Here is a 12,866-nt window from a genome sequence, read left to right as displayed (position 1 = left end):
ACTCAACCCGCTGAGCTATAGATGGGAGCAGCTTGACTGAGAAGGTGCCAGTGAATGTCTCTGTGTAACCTTCCCCTGATGTACTTACCTTATTCCTGAACCTGTAACCAGAAACTTAATTAAAGAAGTTTCTTGCATTACCCAAGGCCTTGATCCTCCTATAACATTGGCGATGAGGATTCCTTTCACAGTATACTTGTAGTACCAATATTCTATATATATTTTTTTTTTAAGTACTATTGGGAAGGTTGTAAAATGTGCACGCACATAGTTTCGTGATACGTGTTTTGCGAAACTCTGCGTCCAGGGAGGCAAGCTCACAGAGTCAGGAGTCTGCGACTCAGGGGTGTTGCTAGGTCAGGAAAAGATTAGGGGCTAAGCTAATCTCGGGACTGGCAGGATTCAGGGCTAGCTATATCCTTTTGGTTGTAGTCCCTGAACTTCTGCGGGGCTACAACAGAAAGACCAGGGGCTATATCCCCCTCAGCACCCCCCTAGCAACACCTAAACTAGGAACAAAGGCGTACCGTGCAAGCAGGAGTATCAAAAAGGAATTAGTCAAAGGCTACCCTTGTCAACGCAAAAGGCGGTCACCTTTTTGGTAGTATCTGGTCCCAGGTTTTAACAAACAGCTGAATCAAAGCACATCGACCAACAGACAAAACCTCCAAAAGAAAACAGAAAAAATGTGTGACCTTCTCCAATAGCTCCAACAGCAGTGACTCCGATGCCACAACCAGTGGACAGTCAAACCCAAAACAAGCACCGACCCAACAATTTTTTCAAGGACGAGGGCAACGCGGCCGATCAAGATACCAAGGGCAACACCAGATGCGTACAAGACAATGGATCCCACCAGTACAACAGATATGGTGATCCTCATCTTCAATCTGAGTAACCATATCCTGTCCTCTGAAGAAATTAGTATCCTGAGCAAGGGCCTTAGTTTTATCCCTAGCACTCATGCTGACAGATTTAACACAGAGGTTGAATTGCGGAAATTCTTCTGGACTATCCGGTTATGATATTTTTTCAGAGACAGTCCAGATCAAGAACCACCAAAGTGGAGCGGCCTAAAAACACTGTCCACTTTCACACCATCATCATCAATGGTCTGGCCAGAAATTCTTACGTTTGAGAACCAAATTCTGCTTGAAATGCGCAACATTTTTGACACCAAAAGGATCCGCTTCTATGATAATCTCTCTGCAAAACAGAGACTTGCGCTAAAATCACTCGAAGGAGATCATAGATTTCTGATAAAGCCAGCAGACAAAGGCGGCAGCATTTTCCTCTAGAGCCACCTGTTGTACAACAACGAAGTCACCAGACAACTGTCTAACGCCAAATTCTATGGACAGATAACCACCAATCCAACAACTAGATTACTTTCAGAAATCAAAAGATCAATGTGCCACGCTTGGGAGGAAGGCTGGATAGAAGAATATGAGAAGGCTTTCCTGGTTAACCATCACCCCATCCTACCAGCTTTTTATCTACTTCCCAAAATCCATAAAAACACAGACACCGCCGGCCAGGCCCATAGTCGCCGGGATTGGATCAGTCCTAGAACCATTATCCATCTACATGGATAATTTTCTTCGACCATTTATTAGTCAAATGCCTTCATATATACACAGGACACCACGGCAATGATAAAGAAACTGAGAACTCTAACTGTGCACCAAGACAACCTTCTAGTGACCCTTGATGTCGAGTCACTATACACGAGCATCCCACAACTAGAGTGCATACAAGTTTTGGCATCATACCTAGACCAAAGTACCACCCTGGAACCACCCACATCATTCCTACTCGAATGCACAAGAATCACATTAATGGAGAACTATTTCATCTATGAACAAACTTTCTATCAACAATGGCACAGAACCAGCATGGGAGCCACTTTTGCCTCAGACATAGCAAATCTATTTATGGACTCTTGAGAAAAACTCGATTTATCATGACTCCAATACTTTCAAAGACTAAATAGGCTGCTGCTTCCGGTGCATAGACATATCCAAGATCTGGAGAGGGATTGAAAACCAACTACTTGCTTTTGAACTATGGCTAAGCTCATGTAACGTGTGCATAAAATTCACGATTCAACACAACAAAGATTGGATACCATTCTTAGACCTAGAAATCTGTAAGAATACTGACAAGTCTCTAAGAACCACTCTCTACCGTAAACACACATCTAAGAATACCCTCTTAGAATACACAAACTTGCACCCTGCAGGCCGGAAAATTAGTTTATCTTTAAGGCAACTTTTAAGAGTCAGACGCAACTGCACCACTCTTAGCGACTATGATCTTAAGAGCAACAAATTAACCATTTGTTTAAAAGAACGCAGCTATCCCAGTCACATTGTGCGACTAGCCTGCAAAAGTGCTAAATACACCAATAGAGAATCCTGCCTTACACCGACAACAAGAGAGAAAAACACCACCAAGATGACAAGCGTCACGACCTTCACCTCTCTGAGTAATTCCATCAAAAAAGTTGTACTCAAACATTGGGACAAACGCTACACAGATTTTTTAAGCCTGAGAAACCAAGATTTGCATTCAAACGCAGCAGAAATTTGAAGGAGTGTCTAGTACATACATACAAAGAAGTTGACACTCTAAGCAACCTTCAAACAACACTATGGCACCTTCCACCTGTCAAAGGCCATTACAAGTGAAGCAACTGCTCAGTCTGTTCCCAGACCGGAAATATCAAAACCATCAATCTGAATGGCAATACTTGGACCTTTAATTCCTTCACCAACTGCAAGACCAAGTGGTCCGTCTACATTATAAAATGTCCTTACAATCTAATATATGTAGGCAAATGTAAAAGAGAGATAAATCAATGTATATACGAGCATAGATCATGCGTGAAGAACCAAGTAGACGACAAACCCCTAGTTGCACATTTCAAGGCAAAGAAGCACACCCATAATGACATTTTTTTGGGCCATTTTACAAATGGCCAGAAACCCTTTTTCGCAGGGGGAATAGAGACCTGGCATTACGCAAATTGGAACAAAAATTGATCCATCGTTTAGATTCTGTGCGACAAGGCCTCAACATTTCAATTGAGTGGAACCTCTTTTTCACTCAGTAATGCCCTGCCATGCCAGTGTTTCCACAAGTGGCCAATACAAACATTTTCGAGCTATCCATTGATTAACAGCCTGTACATGACTGTATCTCACCATAGTCTAACATTGAAGCATGCAACTGTAAAATTCTGTATTATGTCAACCTGTAATCTTTTTTGCAGACGGGCCAAAGTCTTGTATAGTCTTTGTGTGTCTACATAGACACGTTAATTATATACAGCTAACAGCAAGCTAACAGCAATCAAGACACGTGTACTGATTATTTCTGCTACTCTGCTTGATTTATTGACATCATGCAGCATACTAAACAATTTCTGCAATTCTGTGTCCAATGTAATTGCCATGATAATGAAAAAAGCCCCCAGTACCAATACATCCATATCAACAAGGCACACTACTCCTTCAACATTCCCACACATGCGCGGTTTCACGTGAATGCATACACAGCAAGTAATAACCCTTTTCCTTCTCAATATAAACACTCAGTCGCTGTACGCATGCGCGTAGTCGAGAAACGGCACTATTCCAGTGATACAGCTCCAGCAAGAGGTAAGACAACTAGCGAGGCTCCTACCTCATGATACAGACTATCAGGGTTTTTTCACTGAAACCTAGCTCTCCTACCTAGGCACGCACTAAGGAAAGTCCTATGCCTTCAATTGTTTCACTTTCATTTTTTCGCTGCGGCGCACGCCCATTACCCTCCGTCCAGCAGAGCCCTTTTTGTCTGAGCATATTTCACCGCAATTAGCTCACTTTTCCAGACACGCATAGGAGATCCTTTCTTCCTCACTTAATCGTCGCCTCTGTAATAAGGTCACAAATAAATGCTATTAACGTGCAGCACAGCTCCATCAACTAAAAGATTGCTCTCCCTCCTTCAAGAGCACGCACGCTAGATTCACCATTTAAACACCACCATTTGTGTTGCATTAAGTAGACCTTTCTGAACACGCCGCTCAATCCACTCCATGTCTTCACCTACTTAAACCACTTGATGCATTAAATGTCTCTTAAATAACCGTAGACTTTCGTTCTGACTTCAACAGTCAATTCCAAGTGTTCCAAAGCTGTTAATTTTCCTGTAAGCAGGTCCCGTTATTGAGCACCCACACCTTGATGCCACCCATCGGCCTCAAGGTAATGCTCTGTCACAACTATTAATTCATTTAGCCTCCTGATTATTCTCTAATCCACAATCAGAAAACGGATATCTTCATTATTTAGATACCAGAGTCCGACGTTTCAGGCTGAAAACTAGCCACCTGTACCACTGATAGTCAGCCACTCAACTACTTTCTCGCCATGGCACATTCACAGTAATTTAGGTAGGTTCACCTTCTTGCAGTTCTCTCTGTCATTTTTGACAAATCCCTGATCACCCCTTTTTAAACTAATTGCTATTTACAACTTTTTAGGTGCGCGTTTATCCCTATGCAACATCGTTTTACCAGAATCAATGTCCTGAAGACAGTTCAGTGCCTAGAAGCAGCGCTGTTCCATCTATACAGCCCCTGTCCTAGTTCCACTACTCACCGAACCAGAAACACCAACAATGCCCAGTATGTCGACAATGTTTGCGTATTGCTACTTCATTTAGAAATACGTGAAATAACAGTCACTCTTCTACCTACTAACCCACATTTAAGCATACTATATTGTTTTGTGTTATGCATACCCCACGTGCCAATTGAGCCACATGTCTATTTGTGTAAATATGTGTCTATGGTTAAATTAAACTTTGTTTTAGGATATTCTGTTCCTGGTGATCCTTATGAGCTAGTATATATTAATGTAGCTTTACTGCTAACACAAAGGTGTCCACCTTTTGCGTTCATAACAAGATTAGCCTTTGCCTCCAATTCCTTTTTGATACTCCTGTTTAACCCTCTAAAGTCAGGCCCCCCACACAAAAAAGAGGGTCTCCACCCTCAAATCTCTCACTTACCATGCAAGCAGCCAGGCTCGTGGTTTCTCTGGCTCCATCCCGGGCAGCATTTGTAGGCAGTCTGGTATTCTAGAGTGTAAATTTGTTTGTAGGTTGTATAATATCCAGACCTTTAAAAAACAATGTAAAGCAGTGTAAGCAAAAAGCACACTAAGAAGCGTTCATCTTCCTTTAAAAATGCAAATGCTGAACTCAGCAACTAATGGACAGAACATGTCAATCAAGTGTTACCTTGCCTCATACCCCAGACACCACCTGTGTCCTGTGCAGCCTGGCTTCCACACTTTGACCATGCGAGTGAAGACCTGGATGCACGATTTCCGGTGTCCTACCATGGCCAGCTCTTGTTCGTGGCACACATTGGGCCTAAAGAAAAGAAAACATAATGCTTATTGTATCTGAATATAATAAACTGAATACGAACGTGCTTATTCCAACCATATTTTGCTGTCAGAGGTGAATTTAGTTTCCTTTTAGATACTCTAGGGTTTGATAAAAAGCAAACCCAGATTAGATGCAGTGGCACACTTTACAATAAGGCTGGAGGGGTAGAACGGTGCATCAGAAAAGATAGACGGGGAGGGGTTAAGAAGCCAGGTCTGTGATTGGGTGGCTGTTGGTTGAAAAACATCAGTCTTCTTTTCTTCTGGAGTGTAGTATCACGCGGCAAATCTGATGTGAATGGATATGTTGGTTCATGGTCTGTGGGCATAGCTTTACTCAAACCCTTGGCCCTGCTATCCAAATGGATTCCAATTGATTCACAGAGCATGCACATTATTAGTGGCAAGATAATGCTCAAGAAAGTGAGGCAATTGCCACTCATGTACTAGAGCTAAGTGAGGCCATTCTTTGTATGTGATATTTCTCATTGTTGTCCCAACTCTCCTAACTACACCCATCCTGTGAAGCAATTTTGCATAGTGTTTGACTACTCAGACTTCCATATAAGGCAAAGTTTGTATCCTGAGAGCATACTTTATGGGACAGTATAAATCAAGCAGGGCTCAAAATTTGCATTGAGCTCTAGGCACCGGCTAAGGAAAATTGGCTCTTGGCGAGTAAAAATTGGTGAGCTGTGTGCATGTGTAGAATTGAGGTGGCAAGTGACTTTTTATGCTTTGCTAGTAGCTTACCACTTTAAATGTTTCCTGCTGAATTAAGGGTTCCTTGAAGAGGATGACAAAAAGACCAACGCTATTGGGGGGTGGTCAACAACGGACGGAAAAGCTTTGACATATTCATAACCATTGGCAATTGCTCTGGGCAGTTTACCAAACCCTCATTTTCTTCCTGCTGTGCCATTATGGGAGGGGAAAGCCAAATGCAAATAAGTCATTGTCCCATCCTAAAATGGAAGGGCATTCCAACCTGAAGTTCTATGCTTTCCCCACAAGACTACATGCAACTCGAGACATGTTTCATGATGTTACAGCAGGCTGAAAACTATCGAATGTTAACTACTGGAAGGTTCCTCAGAAGCCTATGATTAATTCAGAGATGTTCTAACATCGCTCTTTAGTGATACAACATTTATAAGACTATTTCATGCTAGAAAGTAGATTAACATTCTTGAAAGAATGTTTTGGTTCGGGCACCAGCCAAATGCATTTATTGCCTATTGAGACACATTGCCTTGTCTAGATCGTAGTGAGAAGGGGGAGGGGATCATAAGTGCTGCGGGTCACCAGCCACTAATTGACGAAGGGTCCAGGCTAGTTTTGGGAGGATCCCCTAGTTCACCCCACCACGTCCCATCAGAATAGCAGAGGCTGTCACTGTCACTCAGGCCAAACGTTTGACACTAGCTCATTAAGAGAACCTTATTCTTCAAAGATAGCTGCTGAGGTTGCCCTTGCCCCATGATAAAGTTATCCCCCAAAGAAGTAAGCTGTCAGTAAATTACAAAGCAGAGAAAATATACTGGTCCCATCTAGTCAAAATGATTAGTGCAGAAGAACTGTCCAATAGAGTATGCTGAGGGCAGAGAGGGTGAACAAGGACAGACGTGTATAAGCCTCCATGGGTATTGAAACTACGATTTTCGGACCATGGATAGCAAGCCAGGGAGTAAAGAGAAGTCACACGTGATCAGACTCTCATGAAGCCACTCGCATCTGCACACACACGAACACACTGCAGATTCAAGATGTTGGTCAACCATGAGCAAGCCTCCGTCCACAGATCGGAAGAGCAGGGATGGGTGGGGCTTTCAGAGAGACTGGGACGCCATGCACAAGCTCTGAGTGACCAATGAAAGGAAAAGTAAAAACTGCAGAAACCTGAAAGTAGCTAAGAGAGGACAGCCCCAGAGAGTGCAATAGGATACTTACAAAAAGGGGTCAGCAGGACCACAGTGATGTAGAAGTCCAGAGAGACTGGAGGTGCAGAGCAGGAGCCGTGTGGAAGTAGAAGGAGTTGGAGAGGAGGAGTGTTGGGGAGACATGCAGGATGGAGGTTGGCAAAAGTGAGATTATAGAAAAAGAGAGAAGGTTGTTAAAAGGAGGTTGGAGAAAAGGAGGAACAAGTGAAGAAGGAGGTTGTACAGCGCGGGTAAGAAATAAGGAGGGGGTCACACAGTTGCGAGGTGGTGAGACAGGAGAAGGAGGGGATTCTGGAGGAGGTGACAACTAAGAAAGGAATTGAGGGAAAAAGAAGGTAGATTGGGAATTCATGAAGGCGAGGATCAATGTACACATCGCGAAAGACACAGATGAGACATAGGATGAAAAATAGAGGACTTCAGGTAAAGGAGACAGAGAGGGCCACAGTGGAAAGTGGGGAGATGAAACACACAAATGGAGGTGGATGGAAGGCTCAGGTAGCAAAAGGTAGCCATGAGGAGCTCAGGAAGGAGACAGGACACTGGCAGTCATGCCATACACCTAGCAGACTACACTAGAAGAGGGAAGGAAGCATGAGCACATGGTGGTGCATTGAGGAGGCACCAGGAATAATATGAAAAGTGCAGAAGGAGAGAAGGGAGAGGAGGAGGGAAAAAGGAGACAAAACCCCTTTAGGATTGAGAATGTCTCTGTTCTGTGAAGCAGAAAAGGAATGTGAGGTGTTGGGGAACGGAGATTGGTCTATCAAACAGGGAATAGAAGATCACTATCACACCTAACCAGTAGTCAGCGTTAAGTGGCCTAGCTTTTGGTAGAAACTCTGAGGCCTGATTGAAGGTCTTCCCCCTGCTGGTGCCGCAGGGGCCCAGGGTGTGGACCCACCCAGATTTTGGACCACTGCAGAAGGGTCTCTTAAAAAAGAAACCACAATGAGAGAAAGAAGAGAAGCAAAGAAGCAAAGCAGAGGAAATGACAGGCAGGACCCCACATATCTTCATAAGGAGACAGTAAGTGACCGAGATACTTCCAGGAAAGGACCCCAGAACAAATACATTTTTGGCATGAAGACAACACTTTTTGTTTGTCTTAGTGACTTGAACAGTTTGTTTTCTTGGCCACCTGACACTTTGCAGATGATTAAGTTGAGAACTCAGGAGACTTGCTTCTTTTTGTGGTTCCCTAGAGATGTTGACAATTTTGAGACATCAGCCTAAAAGCCACAAACCCTAGATAAACTTCCCTAAAGGATGCTCCGAGTTATGATTGAAGGGGACTAGAAAAGTAAGAGAGAAGAGTGAGCCTTAGGGGAACATGTCTACTTATAGAATACACAGGGGTTGGAACACCACTGGATGTCTCTTATTTGTGAGGAACACCTCAAACTACTGCTTAATATGTATAATAGTGATTATAGCGAACAGACTAGTAGCGGATTGGTCTACGCAACATTGCATAGCAGGTTGCCCCACAGACCCACTGATTGGTTGGTATTCTCACCCGACCTTGCACTTTCAGCTCAGGTAGCAGCACATAAGCGAAACAAAACCCATGTCCTTGAATCACGCCCGATTACTCCCCACTTTCCCAATTAGTCCATCATCTCTCATCAGTCCGGCCACGAGATAATGTTTCCCCATCTGTAGTTGACCTTTTGGCCTGCTCTCTGTTCTGGGACATTCAACAGAACGTAAGCACATCACTATCTTCATCCAAGGCTTAATGAATGGCCCTTGTTTTAGACTTCTGAAGAGACCACAAATGTGTCCATTTCGGCCTCTTATTTACTGCTATTTGATTTACTTATATTGCATGTCATTGCTCTTCTTGGCTTCTAGAGACTTGCTCACTCTACATTGAATAGACTTTATACACGTTTAATTGTTCAATACTTAGCTTTTTCAGATGTTTTCCTCTTCTTTAATCTAAGACTAATATGTCTCGTTCATGGCTTATCCATCTGCCTCCCTTCGTGCTTTGCAGCTATTCCTTAAAAATGACTTCCTTGATCCCAAGCCAACATACTTCTCTTTGTTTTGCACACAAAGCTGTACTTCCAGCGTCTTTCGACTCTTCAACCCTGAGGTAGCTGAATTGAATCTTAACACGTGTCAGCGTCTATTTTCCAATTAAGGCCGTCCTAGCCACATTATATATTCCTCGATAGCAAGCTTTTATGTGTCGCATCTTACTTGTGTTACTGCACATTTACACTTATTGGTCAGCAGGTTACTTTGCCTTCTTTTGCATTCATGATTACTTTATCATTTCGTACATTTTTCTCTTGTTACTGCAGTTGCATTGTTGCTCTTAAGTATTTTCATATTGTTTCAGTATGGCTTTGTTGATTTGCTTCATGACATCACTCTTACCTCACCATGATGTCCAATGGTTTGTGCCGACATCCTTTCACAGAGTATCCTTCCACACTTTCAGTGCAAGGGTACATTTGGTACGGCTGTCGGAGCATATTGTCTCTTGGACACTTGATGCGGTATAGGAACAACACATGTGGTCCCACACAGAGCTCTTCTCCTACTGTTCCAACGTGACGGCAGTGAGGGGGCGGGAGTTAGGAATAATGCATCCAACTACTTCTCTACACCTGCATATTATGGCATCACATATGTGCCCATGTCATATCACAGCCACACACACCGACATGTTGAACTGTTAAATAACAAAGTCTGCAAGTAGCAATGCTGAAGTAGTGATTGCAGCCTATGGCTATCCTTAAATGAGGCCTCATCAAATCATTGTCTCTGGCTCTTGAAATCACACCTGGATGCCAAGCAAACCAACGTCACCCTTTGCTGGGGATGTTAGGACACAAATTCAGTTCTTGATATGTAATTAATCCAACAGACAGAGAAGCCCGAGGAGTGCTTCAAGCGCTGCTGAGGGGGAACAGGCAGGCAATTGAGGCTAGTGCAGGCTCGACACTACCGCATATAGAAAAGTAATCACATCCGCACACAGAATCCAGGTACCGACTAAGTTATTGTCAAAGCGATTTGGGAGAAATTGTGCCTTATCAAGACCACTATAAAAGTTGATACCTGTCTATATGTACGTCAACAAATAAGTGATGAAAAGAAAGCCCCACAATGCATAGCAAGAAAAATTGAATTAGATGATGGACATCAGACCAAACATGAAATAAATAAGTAGATACAGCAAAAAGGCCGAGAAGTGGGCATGCAGTGAAAAAATACAAAAAAATAAAAAAGACAGCAGGTATTTAGAAGGAGTGTGACAGAAGCAGAGAATTAGGGGAACAAGGAGTTGCAGTGTGATAATACCCAAAATTGAATGAAAAAGTGAAAGGAAAATAGAAACTGCTCAGAGAATAATCTTTTATGAAAGTACAGCAAGAAACTATTTCTAACATTATTCAGCTTTATTTTTCACAGGTCGCGCATGTTGTGAATGAGCGCACTGGCGTAACAGGGGCCCCTGCAGCCCCACAGTGCAGGGCGCCCCGCAAACACATGTTCCGGGAGGGGGCCCCATTTAGAGATTTTAAAAAAAAGTCAACATTTCTTTTTTTTCCATTTTTTTTTTTTGTGGGGAAAACGAAATGACCTTTTATTTTATTTACATATAAAATGCTCTGTTTCACTGCAGCTGCTTGGCATCCCATTGAAGATACTGTGCACTGCTGTTTTATCTGTGTGGGTCCAACTGTCCATGGATTTGTCAAAACATCAGTGCCACGTGTCTTTTTCTTCCTTCATGAAAGGCAATTTGCATATCTTCGCATTTTGAAATTGAGGCCTACTTTATTTCCTTTGAAATTTAGGTTCACTAGGCCTTATGTCGGACATCATTTCTGTGCTGGCCTTTTATTTCAGTGAACCCTCATAACTGACTGTGGCCTCTGTATTTCTGGCATCCAGGGGCTATATTTCACCCTGCAAGTCCCCCCTCCTGACTCTTTGATTAATGAGACAGAGAGAAGAGCAAGGAGTGGGGTGTCCATTTCCTTGTGGCCTGGGTGCACTCCACTCTTTTCGGATTTTGGGTTTTGGTCCTGGACCCCTGCCTTTCCGGCGGCTCCACCTCTGGCCTGTAGAGGCAAGGAACGATTTAATCTTCCTGCTTGTCGGTCAAGTGCTTCACTGGATTTTACTTGCCGGGACACAGGTCGTTTAGTTGCAACACTGACACTTTGAGCCATGCTTCGGCAAGTCCTACTACAGATATCAGGATTTTTGATGGTGCCACTGCTGCTGGGGACTTTGCTGTCCTTTGGTGGATGCGGGCTGGGGTGCGCTGTGGATGTCTCTACCTGTGGTCTCAACGGCTTCCTTCCTTGCTTCTAGGCACTGCTCACTCTGGATAGTTGCAGGTTTTTTCATTTTCTTTTTGAATTTACTCTGCATTTATGAAGAAATGATTTCTGTACCAGAAATAATTTCTTTATGAAGGCAGAGTGAATACAAAAAGAAACTTTCTTTTTGAAGTCCGGGGGCTACCCTCAACCCATGACATGAAGACCCTAGGCTGGAGGCCTTCATGTCATGGGGTAGGGGAAGCCCTATGACTTAAAAAATAAATACTTTACATTTGAAGTTACTCTGCCTTCATAAAGAAATTATTTCCGCTATGGTTCAGTCCTTAACGGACATAATTTCTTTATGAAGTCAGAGTGACTACAAAAAGAAACAATTTATTTTTGAAGTATTATGGCTCCCCTCAACCCAATGATGTGTGCACGTGTGAGTGTATGGTGAAAGAGTGCACACAAATGTTTGGGTGGCTGGGAATGCGTTTGTGCGTGTACGGTGAAAGGATGCACACTTAAATGTACAGGTGGCTGCCTGGGTGCGCCTGTATGGTGAAAGGGTGCACACTAAATGTATGGGTGCTGCATGGGTGTGCCTGTATGGTGAAAGAGTGCACTGTTAAATATATGGATGGCTGGGTGTGCGTGTGTATATATATATATGGTGAATGGCGTGTGCGCTTGTGTTCAGGGGCGCAACAAAACCTACATTTCAGGGGGGCTAACCCTTCAAATATTGGGAGAGGCACTAACTTCATGTTTGGTGGGGAGGAGCAACTTATTTGTGTGGGGGCATCTAACTTCTTTACGCATTTTAATGAGACTATGCTAGTGCTGCTTCAATGTTACAAGCAGTTCACTCTCTCATTTAAGTCTGAAAGCACCCACTTATAGACTGCTGTGAGAATGACTGGTCTCCTGTTCCCTCTCTACCTTTCCAATCTCTCCCTTGGCATGCAAGTACTAAACCCACATCACAATTTGAATTGCTTAAAATATTGGGCATTTGAATAATAATAATAATAATAATAATAATAATAATAATTTGCCATTTATATAGCGCTACGAACCCTCAGGTATCTGAGCGCTGCTTATTATTACCCACGGTGTGTGGTGCTCATTTATCGACCTCGGAAGGATGAAACACCGAGTTTGGCCCCGCCGGGATTCGAACC

At 43.2% G+C, this 12,866-nt stretch overlaps 1 protein-coding gene across 6 annotated transcripts in view; it reads right to left on the bottom strand.

Annotated features, from left to right (window-relative positions):
- Positions 1 to 12,866, bottom strand: part of LOC138491794 (multiple epidermal growth factor-like domains protein 6) — a 1,495,213-nt gene that overhangs the window by 1,380,922 nt on the left and 101,425 nt on the right. For all 6 annotated transcript variants that reach the window (XM_069618507.1, XM_069618508.1, XM_069618505.1 and 3 more), the window contains exons 2-3: positions 5,293 to 5,427; positions 5,062 to 5,171 (exon numbers count right to left, since the gene is read on the bottom strand). In XM_069618507.1, coding sequence (XP_069474608.1) covers positions 5,062 to 5,171; positions 5,293 to 5,427 — 245 coding nt within the window. The remainder of the gene's footprint in view (positions 1 to 5,061; positions 5,172 to 5,292; positions 5,428 to 12,866) is intronic.

This window comes from Ambystoma mexicanum, chromosome 10, assembly GCF_040938575.1.
Source record: "Ambystoma mexicanum isolate Mex_15411 chromosome 10, UKY_AmexF1_1, whole genome shotgun sequence".
Lineage (NCBI taxonomy): Eukaryota > Metazoa > Chordata > Amphibia > Caudata > Ambystomatidae > Ambystoma > Ambystoma mexicanum.
This window is presented reverse-complemented; position numbering and strand designations above follow the sequence as displayed.